This window comes from Pomacea canaliculata, linkage group LG3, assembly GCF_003073045.1.
Source record: "Pomacea canaliculata isolate SZHN2017 linkage group LG3, ASM307304v1, whole genome shotgun sequence".
NCBI classification, from domain to species: Eukaryota; Metazoa; Mollusca; class Gastropoda; order Architaenioglossa; family Ampullariidae; genus Pomacea; species Pomacea canaliculata.
This window is the reverse complement of record NC_037592.1, coordinates 29,914,100-29,926,991: the sequence shown is the minus strand read 5'-3', so window position 1 is coordinate 29,926,991 and position 12,892 is coordinate 29,914,100. Positions and strand designations below refer to the sequence as shown.

At 39.5% G+C, this 12,892-nt stretch overlaps 2 protein-coding genes across 3 annotated transcripts; one reads left to right on the top strand and one right to left on the bottom strand.

Annotated features, from left to right (window-relative positions):
* Nucleotides 1-210: 210 nt before the first annotated feature.
* LOC112560928 (ubiquitin-fold modifier 1) lies at nt 211-3,300 on the bottom strand. The gene is made up of 5 exons (XM_025233052.1): nt 3,277-3,300; nt 3,107-3,169; nt 2,859-2,916; nt 2,357-2,429; nt 211-1,906 (listed from the first exon to the last, which is right to left on the bottom strand). Coding segments are annotated over exons 1-5 (273 nt in total). The 5' UTR covers nt 3,279-3,300; the 3' UTR covers nt 211-1,829.
* A 2,195-nt stretch (nt 3,301-5,495) lies between these two features.
* Nucleotides 5,496-11,878, top strand: LOC112560399. Of its 2 annotated transcripts, none has more exons than XM_025232239.1 (3): nt 5,496-5,965; nt 10,714-10,929; nt 11,619-11,878. In XM_025232239.1, the coding sequence occupies exons 1-3, from the start codon at nt 5,638-5,640 to the stop codon at nt 11,648-11,650; spliced, it is 576 nt and encodes a 191-aa protein (XP_025088024.1). In that variant the 5' UTR covers nt 5,496-5,637; the 3' UTR covers nt 11,651-11,878. The 2 variants fall into 2 exon arrangements, with proteins under 2 accessions (XP_025088024.1, XP_025088023.1); XM_025232238.1 differs by having other exon boundaries at nt 11,615-11,878.
* The last annotated feature ends 1,014 nt before the right edge of the window (nt 11,879-12,892 follow it).

Sequence of the window (12,892 nt, the reverse complement as noted above, 5' to 3'; positions counted from 1 at the left end):
TGCTTTTACACATGTTAACAAGAGAAGTATACTGGAAAAATACAGGCCAGCATTTTGAATTTATAATTTTATATTTCTGTCATTTTACAGAATGGTACATTTAACATCATGGTATACTGTTGAATATTGCATATCAGTATCACAGTCCCTCACTGAGTCATACGGTGAAAACATGGAAAGTAATCCACCACACAACAAACACTGGGCGCGAAAAGGAACAAGAAGAAGAATGCTTTAATAAGAACATGTTTGACTCGTCCATGCTTCTTCCTCCATTAATGTAATAACATGAATTTGTAAGAATTGTGACAGAACTACCATTATCTGACAAACAGAAATTTTAATAATCATGAAAAAAAGGTTTCAATATTGAAGATGGCGAGAATCAAATTATTTTAGATTTTAATTTTTGTAATAGATACCTCTCCAGTGAACATTGGAGCAACATTTCAAGCATACATGATAAGCTGAAATCTCTCAGGAAAACAAATGGTACCTTGGCACCCCAACTGTTCTGTCCTCAAACATTTCAATCCTTTGACTAATACTTTTGAGAAAATTCTGTTTTGATGCTTGACCACTTGCTTGGCACCTGATCATCCTGTATGAGACACCCAAGTTTACTTCATGACGAATGACGGTTCAGGATGAAACGGGAAACTGTCTCTTTGCAGACTGTTTTCAAGTAGTGATGCTACATTTATGATCTTATAGGTTTTTTTATTTTTAAAAAGTATACATGTGTGTGTGTGTACCTTCCATGGTCATCATGACACCCAAGAAACATTTTAGTGCTAACAGTGAAGGAAAGATGGGAAAACAACACAGCAATTAAATTTTTTAAATCAAACAAATTAAAAAAAAATCAAGTATGACAGTGACATACACCTGAATTAGCCATTAAGTATGACATAGTTAAGTTAATGATATCAGTAATATTAAAACAAAATGACACTATTAAAGCAGCTGATGTAAAAGTGGTACCAAACCAAGGTCTGAAATAATGAAAGTGATCCATATATTATTAGAGGTGTGGATAAATGGAAAACAGATATCCCAAAACAAACTTGTTTTTGTACACATGCCATACTATAAATACTATGAATAATACAAAATAGCTATTGGTGGATGCCTGAGCCGAAAGTGCTCGGCACTCAGGCTTATCAGCGCTCAAACAGTCCCAAAAACCACTGTAAATGCAGTGTGTGCCAGAAAGGAAGCTGAATATTCCTGAAGAGATCTTCAGTAGGCTAATTCCCAAAGTACTAACTAGTCTACAATGTGTGCTAGTGGTGATGGTGTGCATGTGTGTGTGATGGAGAGTGCCAGGTGGTCATGTGTAATTTATCAATTCATCAACATATTTGTGCATGCATGTGTGTCCTTAACATCTTTAACTTCAGTATCTGATAAAGCACAAATTTCAAGATTTCTATCTGGACCTTAAAAATAATAATTTGCATGATTTAAGTCATACTTAACACCAAATAAAATGACATGGCTAGTCTGTTTACCTAATCACAATACATGGCAATGGACATCCAAGATATCAATCATTATGATGCTCATTGTCTAACCTTTCTTTACAGTGGTACTATTCTTTTAGATTCCAGGTTATTATCAGATAAAAACACTGCTTTTAGGCTGTATCCAAAACTACCAGTTCCTACTTGCTGCCACCTTCAACAGTAATACAGTCCTAGGACACAGGAAACTGATGGGGAGCTCCAAGCTGGGTATTAAATTGTCCCCATTAATGCAATGAATTGTGGCACCACAAATGAAGCGTCCTGTAATAAAAATCCGAAAAAGTAGATGCTGATCAACATCTATTTTCTACGTTGCAATCCTACTCGATCCCTTGGTATTAATCTCAATTCAGACCCATGCTTCAGGAACACATTGCCTGAAACATACAAAAAATTGCCTGATAGGGTCCTGAAAATGTCAGATGTAATACAGGTTCAAAGACTTGCCTGTTATACCCCCTGAGATGGTGCTCTCCCCTATATTTCCTAACATCAACTTATATACAAATAAAATGCAGTTGATGCGAAACTGATCTTTGACTTTACTTATAGCAGCAGTCGTAATGCTTTTCAGAATAATAGAAAGTGTGTGTGCATCTGCATATGCACAAGTGTGCATTTGTAGGTATACATATGCATATATTTAATATTTATCCACACTCTCCAATGTCACAGCTTTGTCCGATCCTTTTAGCTGGTGGTTTTTTTTAGTAATGTTTAACATTTTTCAAGTCCCAGAAGATATTTTAAAATAAAATTTATTTAGTAAAATACTAAAAGTTACTGCTGTCATCGAAAAAAAAAAGGAAATAAACCCTCAAGCATACCAGCAGTTTGTGCAGGGTTGATTCCTATTCCATCATTGGTGATGATAGCACTTGTTGCTGGTGGAACTTTAAACTGTATCAACAAGTTTTGAAATTTTTAAATCTTTAACTTTGACTACAAAGCACTGGTATTGTGAACTAAGCTATTTATTTATCTATAGTCATTTACATGAATGTCAATTAAAAAAAAACTAGTTTGGGATTAAGCAGTGACACAGATTAAACTATTTTTTTTTTTTTTGTAATCCCATCAATACTGATACTGATTCTCTAACATCCATATATTTTTCATGAAATAATATTAAGATCCACTTTTATTATAAACAATTTATTAATAGGATTTTTTTTTAACATTTCTTGTTGATAAAAAAAAAACCCCACCTATATATTCCAGCTTTATCTATAAAATCAGCTTCAGCCTGATTGATCAGACAATGTGTTCTAGTGAATACTGATTGAAAATATCAGCATTATTTACATACTTCAAAAAATAATTTATTACCTCTTCTGCTGCGAATTTTAAGACTGCTGTAAATGGGGTCTGTTCAGGTACACTCAACCTAAGCAAAACAAAATACAAAATATGTCACTCATTTCTTACAAGAGAGAGTAATGCAGGTCTTTTATTTATGATTTCTAGTTTGGTCTTTTTTCCTTTTTGTTGAGTACAGCAAGTTTTAAAATAATTATGTATTTAAATATATAAATGACCTGGCATATGGTGACGATACACTTTACATTTGTACTCACACTTTATACGGTAGTTTAGGGTCTGATGTCAGCGTTATCTTGAATGTAACCTTAGAAGTCGCCCTGGAACAAGCAGGTATGTATTTAAAATGAATATAAATAAAAATTATTATTGTATAATGAGACAAAGAAATGCAGGATTTTTACTTTTTCTAAATAGATATACTCACATGCCGAAAAGCAGACGAGCCAAGTCAAAACCGGAAGAGGAAATTCAGAGTTAAAACAAAGCTACAAGCTGCTTTTCAGCCGCTGTTCGTATAACGAAACGAAGAACTTTTGTATAAAGTAATGTTAGTATATCATAGGTCGATCATAATGTGTATGTGTGTGTGTGAGTTTTGTTAATGAAAGTCTTTTAATGAACTGGATGATAGGAATATTGTAGGGTTTGCATCGGTTAAAATTAGTGGCCGCCTGGGGTAAGCAGACGACAGAACAGAGTGTATGCCATTTTTGCCGTCGACCTCTACTCGCAGTCACAGTCTGCTTTTACTTTTTAGTAAAGCTATCCGTTAGAAATAAAAGGAAGTGTGGCGATGTGTGTTTGTGGTGAGCGGGAGGGTTCTCTCTACAGATATCTACCGTTTTTACGACTCATTTAATTTGGCAGGAATATGGCTTACGCCAACGGAAAGTTTGCAGAACGTGTTATGTGCATTTAATGAACCAGGTGATAGGGATATTTAGTTCTTATTTTATCGGTTGAAATTATAGGTCCAGGCCTGGTAAAATATTCACGTGTGGAGATCCATTCGATCAGTTTTGCTAAGGCAAATAATAATTATTACTGGCACGCAACTTATCCACGCCCCACTCCCCTTTTGCTCGATTAGCTTTTACTCGATGCGTGTACTGTTCAATACCCCGATACTTTCATTCAAGCATCTAATTTCTATAATTCAACATTTCTGCAAGTTCATCTCGATATCACACAAATCACACGTGTAACTGCTGTGAGCACGAGTAACTCGAAAATACGTGAGAATAGTCGATAACGCCAAGAATAAATGTCTAAAACAAATCCTTCAGATGACAAACACCACTAAAGAAATTATCTTTATATATATATACAACATCTTAAATATATAAAATCTGAAAAAACAGCTTTAGACATGAAAGATTGCATCACTTGCGCAAGACAAATTACATTTTCATACGTCTTGTGTAGGCCGAAAGTTGCCCCTGTCTACCTCTCCCTTTACCCCGACCATATAAAATTTGAACTCGAACTGAGCTCGGTCTGGCAACCTATAGGATAGAGCCATTATGAATACCATGTATGATGCAAATAAAGTTTGAGTCATATATTAGGATAGACTTAAAGATGACAACTGGTAGCATTAGTGGCAGAAACTAACCCCGGCTAAACCTATTCAGCGCTGTACTTACGAACTGTATAATTCTTGCTATTTGTGATGTCGAGGAAACGTGATAAGCATATATAACGTACTCAGAATCAATAATACTGTAGAATGTTGTTTTTTTTTTTTTTTCGTGTGCGGATGCATGATATGAAGACTCGAACTTGATTCTCTTGACAGATAACACTTCCGTAACTCACGTGCAGGTCAAGCGAACGTTCATGACAGCATGCCCAGTTCTTCAACAGCAGAAAAGTTACTCATTTTTCTGCACTGACAGAAAATACAATGGCACTGAATAAAATACAGCGATGAAGCCGATTTTGACTCAGAAGAAAGGTGACATTAAAGTTTGATAGACTGCGTTCTCTAAGAGCCTACATAAACTACCCAACTAGATGTGTCTTTACGAAAGGAAGTCTAATTTTCGACAATTTTTTTGAAAATTCAGTTTGAAGACTTTTTTTAGGCGGGGAGGGGGTTCTAACGGTTGGCTTGTTATCTAGTACACTTCTCGAACCAAATATGTTTAATCACCTTTATTTTGCTCTTATAATTGTTGATTCTAATTAAATCCCTTGTGACTGGTCATACGAATAAAGCACACACTGTGGAGACAGGAAAATGGAGAAAGCTCCTCGTTTTTCTTGAATCTTTTTAGCTTACACCGCCCCTGAACACACCTGCATATACATTCACAAAACTTACAGGATACGGCGACGTCACAGCTTAGGTCGAACTCGCACGAGATGGCGGGGGCAGTCGCAGAGGTCACGTGACCTTCACACACTGGCACGCTCGCGGCTGCCTCACCGGTACAGTACGCTTTAAGCAGCCCCTGGCCACCCCAGCCAGCCACCACTTCCCCCTACACACTCCCATGTAGAAGTTAGTCTTGGTGAAGGAGGATGAAATACAAATACTTGTTAGTCATTCAATAAAAAAACCGCATACATTATTATCGTCGGTTACAGTCGCTATCACAACGACGTGGTACGAACAGCAAATTTTCTCTCACGGGATCAGTTATCATTACAAACATGCCTGTCATTAGTCGTGCAAGGCTCAGGCTCAGTTTTAATCAGTCTTCAACGTTCAACGTCTGGAACGTCCCGTCGAGGCGCAAATGCGATACAGTGTGATAATTTGCCGACTGGGCGAGAGTGCATGCGCTTGGCGCTCTTTGTCGCCTGCTTACCGCCGTCGAGCGCTATCTCTCGAGCGAAGCCATACATCATTTTATCTTCGCCTCATCGAACCACGATGCTGAGCGCTGGGACCACATTTCTGTGTGTGTCTTTGCTGTGTTTTTCTTCGCTCTGCATCTTGGCCGACGACAAGAGGGAGGCAGTTCTCGAGGAAGCCAGACAGGTGCCGAAGCAGGATGTGGAGGAGGTGAGTCTAGAAGACCGGAGCGCGCAGATCATCCGTGCACAAGATGCTGAGGAAGGGGCAGAAAACCCATGGCGCGACGAAGATTTAGGGGATGTTGCAGGTAGGTTAACATACGTCTGAAATCAAAGGCAGAATTTTAAGACTTAAATTGGGTTTTTTATGTGCTCAGACGCACCGCCTCGTTTATTTCCAGTCTCGCCGAAGTTAATGATAAAGATGGCGCCAACAGTCATCTTAAAATCCAAGAGACATTTTACACAAGTAATAGTCGAGGGGAAGTAATTAAGATCATTAGCGATTACCGTCACAGTAAAGTATGTTTCATAATAAATTTTAATAAATTCTGCCGACATTACTTTTGTAAATGGAAAATTTGACATTATAATGTCTACGATATAAAATGTGGACACATCTGTATATATTTAGACACTTAAACACTTACATTTTATTTATGTATAGTTTTAAAAACCGAAAAAGGAGTGATACTATTTAATAATTAATGTTGTTGTTGTTGTGTTTGGAATGCATTCATGGGTGACCAAACGATGACGTAGAAAGGTTACCCTCTATACACTATTTCATCACTTACATTCAGTCGCTGACCTACTCCCCCATTCTCCACTCGGTCACCCAAACTACACACACACACACGCGTACATACACAGATTCTTCTCTCGGTAAGAGAAGTTATTAAGGGACTATAACGGGGGATTTATGCACTATGATGAATCGCCAAGACTACCGAGGCATCATCACTGATGAATATTTACTGTGAAGAAAAGATATACTGCAATGTTCGTGTTAGCGAAACTGAATCAAAAGCTCGCATCGCTCAAGTGTCAGATAAGAACAGATGTTATCAACCAGCTAGAATGGTCCCTGGCGTATCTTCAGATAACCTTTATATCTTAGAAATCATGTACCAGGAGTTGAAGTCAGCTATAATCAAAAACGAAAAGTGTTTGTCGGTCAGCTTGTGTTTATAGAGTTCACAGAGATGTACCTATATAAAACAGACAAAATATAGGGTGTGTATACGTTTGCGTGCTTGTCCATGTGTGTAAGGATGAAAGAAAGAGAGAGAGAGAGAGAATATTTGTTTCTCTCATGCACATGTACACGAATCTGCGTGTTCGTGCGTGTGTATGCATATACGTATCTATTAACTATAACACTGGGAATTATTCAGATTTTTTTATTGACAGGTATGAAAACACCTATGCACTCAGTCTTTCACTGTCTCTGTTTCTGTCTCTCTCTCTCTAACACACACACACGCACACAGATGCTCACGCGTGAGCAGTGTGAACGAGTGGATGGAAAAAGTTATCGTGGACGTATTTAACAAACTAAACATAACTAAGTGGTTGCGTGGGGATGTCGTGCATTTGTTTACAGCAAACAGATAAGACGCTGCTTTACATGGAAACACACTTCGTCGGCTATGTTTTAACTCCGCGCCGAACACTTAAAAACAAATGTCTTTAACTTCATAATATACCAGAGTGACGAAAACAAGCATTAGTAAGGGGACATGGTCGCCTATGAACTTGTTGCAAGATAAGCTATTTCCTGTTTACTTTGATGTGCTTCAGTTAGACGCAGCCAGTTTCTGAAGTACATGTGGGTGTCGACGCTCAATCCATCTAGTGTCTTGATCCGTAATTAATATCATTGGGTCAACGACTGATGGTGACGTAGACAGGAACAGCTTGAGTGTGATGACACGCATATGTAAAGTCTACATGACCGGCATGAGTTCCCTTGTGACGTCGGTATTATGACCGGCCCTTGGTCAGTCAGTGTAGTCTACATTCTGTCAGTCGTTCCTTGCGTTCGCCCCAACCGTCCATACCACTGCGTGTCTGCCAGTCCGAATAAATAGTTAAAAATTTCAGACTGTGCATTATTGCATTATATCTGAAATATTTGTGCACTGGAGCAGTAGCGGCCTTATGCATGTGCAAACTATGCACTTGCACGGGGCCACCAATTGCTAGGGGCCGCCACGCCAATATATATTGAATATATAACAGGAAGAGAAAATAAAGACGCAACTGAATGGAATATGGCCGAAAATGATTGTGTTTCTTGATATTAATGTTGCTGGAGTCGGAGCAGCAAGCTGTATGTAGTATCATAACGTTCTGCCGTATTGAAATATATGGTGGGCCGCCACTTGCCTTTATTGACATTGGCGGTGAAGCGGCCACCGATTCTTTCTCTGACCAGGGCCGCCACGAGCCTAGGGTGGCCCCTGACTGGAGAGATCCCAGGTCGAGACAGTTGAAATACTTTTCATTCAGATTTTTCAAAAGGACTGGGGTGTGGGTAAGATGGATGCTTCAGTATTAACTGTATTCCAGTTCCTTCTTTTTTACACCTATTTACAAATTTGTTGACATGTGTGTGTATCTGTTTATTACTTTACCCATTTATCTGCAGCCTTCTTTATTGACACTTAGCTAGGACATTTAGGTTGCTTACTCCTTATTTTTTTGGAAAATTGGGGAGGAGTGATTTTGTTTGACTGGTTTTTCGTTTGCTTTGCTTCGGTTATCTTTATTCTTGGTTTGTTTTGTAATGTGATCAATCGTACACAGATTTCCGACAGAGAGAGAGAGAGGAAAAAAAAAAAAGAATTCATGCCAATAATAAAAAAAAAAATGTCCGGGGGAGAAAGAGGATTCAGGTTCGTGCGACCTCCCTTGCCTTCCCGCCTCAGTTTTCACTTGATTACGAGGTAAGTAAGCGCTGCTGACATCGGAAATCCAGGCTGAACTCGCGGAGAGAGGTGGCGAACCGAAAACAGTGAGCTCTGCGTTCGCGTTAATTGCTTGATCTCTGTCGCGCTATCGCTGCTCGTCTTATCGCGGTGCGTACCAGACACTTGGCGGCACGGAGCCACTCGCATCCCCACCACCAGCCTCCTGCCCCAGCTTCCCCCACACGATAAGCGTTCGCTTGCTCGTTCGCGAGCGCTCGGCTCTGCTCGTCACAACCCGAGCGCTGGGCGTGGCAGGATGCGCGCGCATCTGACAGTGACTGGCGGGACAGCGGTGCGTTGTCTGATACACTAATGTACACAGATTACGCCCGATGTTAAATTTATCATTAAATGTTAGTGGGTTTTTTTTTTTTTTTTTACCCAGGCATTTATATTGTGGATATTTTTACCAGCGACAGTGATTTTTTTTTTTAATAGTAAGGAGCTTTGAGGGGCAATGAGTGAAATAAATGAGCGGTTCTCTCGAGGTGTATCAACCTCGGCTAGTTTTGTTTGTGATGGTCTGAGTGAAAGTTTTGTCGTGGATTTTAAATTTTGCCTAAAAAATATCTGTCATTAGATTCAGATATAAACTGGCCTGTGATAAATCCTATTTTTTTCCCACACATATCAGACGGGATGAATGTGACATCGTAGTTGCTATAATCCCATAAATATTATCAGATTGTCTTGGTAGCAACGTAGTTTTTGTTAAAACTGCATAAGAATAATAATTGATCAGTTGTAGACTGCATTATTCCATAAACAAATGTGGGAGGAAGGTGCTTACACGCATAAACTCACAGGAGCACACACCACGGACGTGTATATAAGTGGATTGCTGTCTGCCGAAACCAACGTTAGCCTCTTGCAAAGTTCTCCGTTAGTCTCACAATGAATGTGACTAAACCGGAAGCTATGTACACAGCTGCCTGGTGTTACTAGTTATTATTATGTTTTATTAGTTAGACTTTTGACGTTTTTCATACCCCCATAGCACATTTCCTTCACGTGATTTACGTGATTTACGTGATTTGAAACACGCACACTTACACTCAGCAGCAGTATGATACTTGTCAAGTAATTTAAGTAGAGGCTGGCAAGTGAACAATTCTTCCTCCGTACTTCTAGTTCAGCCTTCAGTCTTATTTGTGGAGGGCCGAGCGGCATTCAGTTACGGAAGTAAGGCAACCCTAATCGTTATCCTTTGTAGTCTCCACAGCCTTCCGAAAACCTTTGGTGAGGTGTGATGGTAGCACCCGGCTCGTATATGTATTTACGCTGTAAATTTCTGCCACCCGGTATACTTCTCCTCCTTACACACCGTCGTGGCGGCCGCGACAGGTCTAAGCCTTGTCAAATATTTGGTACCGTTCCGAGATGGACCGAGTCGGTACCTGGTACACGAGGCACCCTGCACCATCCGGACGTTGTGAATGCGGGTGACAGGAGGTGCTGTCTGAGATAGGTTTGCGAACAGCGAGCTTGCTAGAATGAAGCTTATCGTGTGATGAGAATGTTCTCAAATATATTTTGCGAACAATGGTCACAGTATAAGTTCTCAAAAAACCTCTCTCTTTCCATCTCCGTCGCTCACCTTTCAAATCATGCTCCATCTTTTTTTCCTACCTGTCCTCATCTCCTGACCATCTCGCCTTTCCGCCAACGCTCATCTATCTTACAAGCCTCTCTTTCTCCATTTTTCTTTATGCTATCTCCCGCCTTCTCTCTCTCTTATACACACACAGAGGAGCATGTTTTACTGGTTTTAAACAAACATTTACAACTGTAAGTAATCCTACCACGATCATCCTGATCAAATTATCCTTCCTGTGTATCATGCATTTCTTTACAATGAATGATATACACTCAGCCATTCCTTCTAATAGTAACTTCTTTGTGTATGTGTGTGTTTGAGAATATGTGTGTGTGTGTGAGGGCGTGTGCGGTAAAAAAAAAACTTCGCATGCGTGTGGTGTGCGTGCGAGTATGTACATGATATCGCCTGTATACGCTGGTAAGGAACCTTTTGCTGACTCTGTGATCCCCTCACAAGCAGGTTGTTTATTATCTCTGTACAGAGCCGTCTGGCATCCAGGAGAGTACACAGTGCATGTCCCCCTCTCCACCTGACAATGGCTTCATCGCTGGAAGCGACTTCCGCGAAGGAGCGAGAGTGCACGTGCTGTGTGAAGAAGGTTACGTCCTGACGGGCCCCAGCGAGCTCACGTGCATCGCCTGCACCTTCTGCAGCAGCGGCGGCATCTGGTCGCCAGAAGAGAAGTACTCGTGCGAACGTGAGTGGGGCAATCGCTCGATCTACCCCTCTGGCCACCCTATTCTTTTAGCTACCCTACCGCACAGCTTTGCTCAGCAAGACTGTGAGCTGAGCGTCTTATTTATATTATCTTTTTTCATCATCAAAAACCTGTCGGACCAGCGGGCCACTCGAATAAAATTGGTTTTGTCTATATTTTTTAGCATTGTTGATCGATTACATCCCACCAAAATGTGTTTATGTCAAATCCATTAATGTACTATACTCTGGGTTTACCAAAAAAGTAACTGTTTACTGACAGCGTTGTCGGAGCAACTGTAGGTTTACTTCAAAAATCGGTAACTGTTTTTTGGTTAAGGTTGGGTAGTCGTTAGAGCAATTGCTGTTACTGCAGAATTAAACAACAAACTTTATGAAGAATGTAGGTAACAGAGCAGTGGAAACGATTATCTCAAACAATCTGAAAATAAGGTAGCGAGAAGAGCGGGATAGACCACCCTCCCAAAAAGCTGGCCCAGAGAAAAGTGTGGTCTCTAACAACTTATTCCCCGGCGACCTAAAAAAAGATTTTTTTTTATTGTTTCTTTGCTTCACAGAACACTTTGACAGAAGTCAATCGATCCATGAAATATATACATGTATGTTGTTTATTTTTCTTTTTAGTTTATTCCTCAATTGTTGATTTCCCCTTGACATTTCCGCAGCCAGGAATCCAAGCCTCGTTGAAATACGTCCTCTGAAGGATGCGGTGGAGGACAAAACACACCCTGTCTACAGAATACAAGAAACCACACCCTCCTGCCCTCCACCAAAACCACCCGCACATGGCCACTCCAGGGCAGCAACTACAGTCTTGATGCCTCTGTACACATCTTCTGTGACCCTGGCTATACTCTGAGTGGCCAAGATCACATCACGTGTCTACGAGTTCCAGATCCTTTCAAAAACGTCGTCGCTTGGGAGCCGATGGATATGCCTAGATGCCAAAGTAAATTTAAAAAAAATAATTTTAGATTTTATTATCTATTTTCCAACTTTGAGTGGATGTGTGCAGATTTTTAATTTAATACTTGTGAGAGAGTGTGTAAGTACCATCATAAATGAATGTGATGTAGTCAGTTTATGTTTTTATAAAGACAAAACATTTCCTTAAAAAGACTGATAAATCTATTTTCTATTTATGTATAATATTCATTTAAGGAAAACATTGTGGCAACGTCGTTTTGTGCACAGTTTAACATTTCTTCAAAATCATTATTTTTTTATTCCACAATGCATACATGTAACACACACAAACATACATAGAATAATTCAGTATTAAGTAGTATACATATACAAAAACAACATGACATACACATAAGAAAATAACAAAGCAATCCAACTGCTGCAATATAAGCAATTTTTTCATTAACCTGCCATTTACTCATAACCTGTGCAGTGAAAATGCAGGTGCCACAGAAAGATCGGTTCAACTTACACAAATCAAATCAGATTTTAACATCTGTTGTGTATGGCGATTATCTGGAAGCCGCCCTCAGTTGCTTTATAAGTCCTCATTCTGGTTTTACAAATAATACTGTTATTTAAAAGACATTGTTAAATGGGAACGATTGTTTCTGAAAAGATATTTGTGTGCTGTTAACAGATGCCACATATTGTTGCACAGTATATCTTGACTTCAGAAAAAGCATAAACTTATCCTCAGTTGGTATGGCCTTTAGGAATCTGCATACATAAATGAACAATTTTGCTAGAAGAATAAAGACTTTCAAAGCTTTGTCAACATTCCCATTTCTGCTAATACCAAATATAACACTTTTACATAACATAATTTTATCTAAATACTTATGGTTATAAAGTTGTCTGACAAACACAAAAATTGGGAACTTTTTTGACAGCAGTAAAGGGTGTTAACTCTTTTCTCAGCTCTGTTCCATATGTTGCTGTAGTGCCACTGGGTTTGTTCCCTTGATACGAGAGCA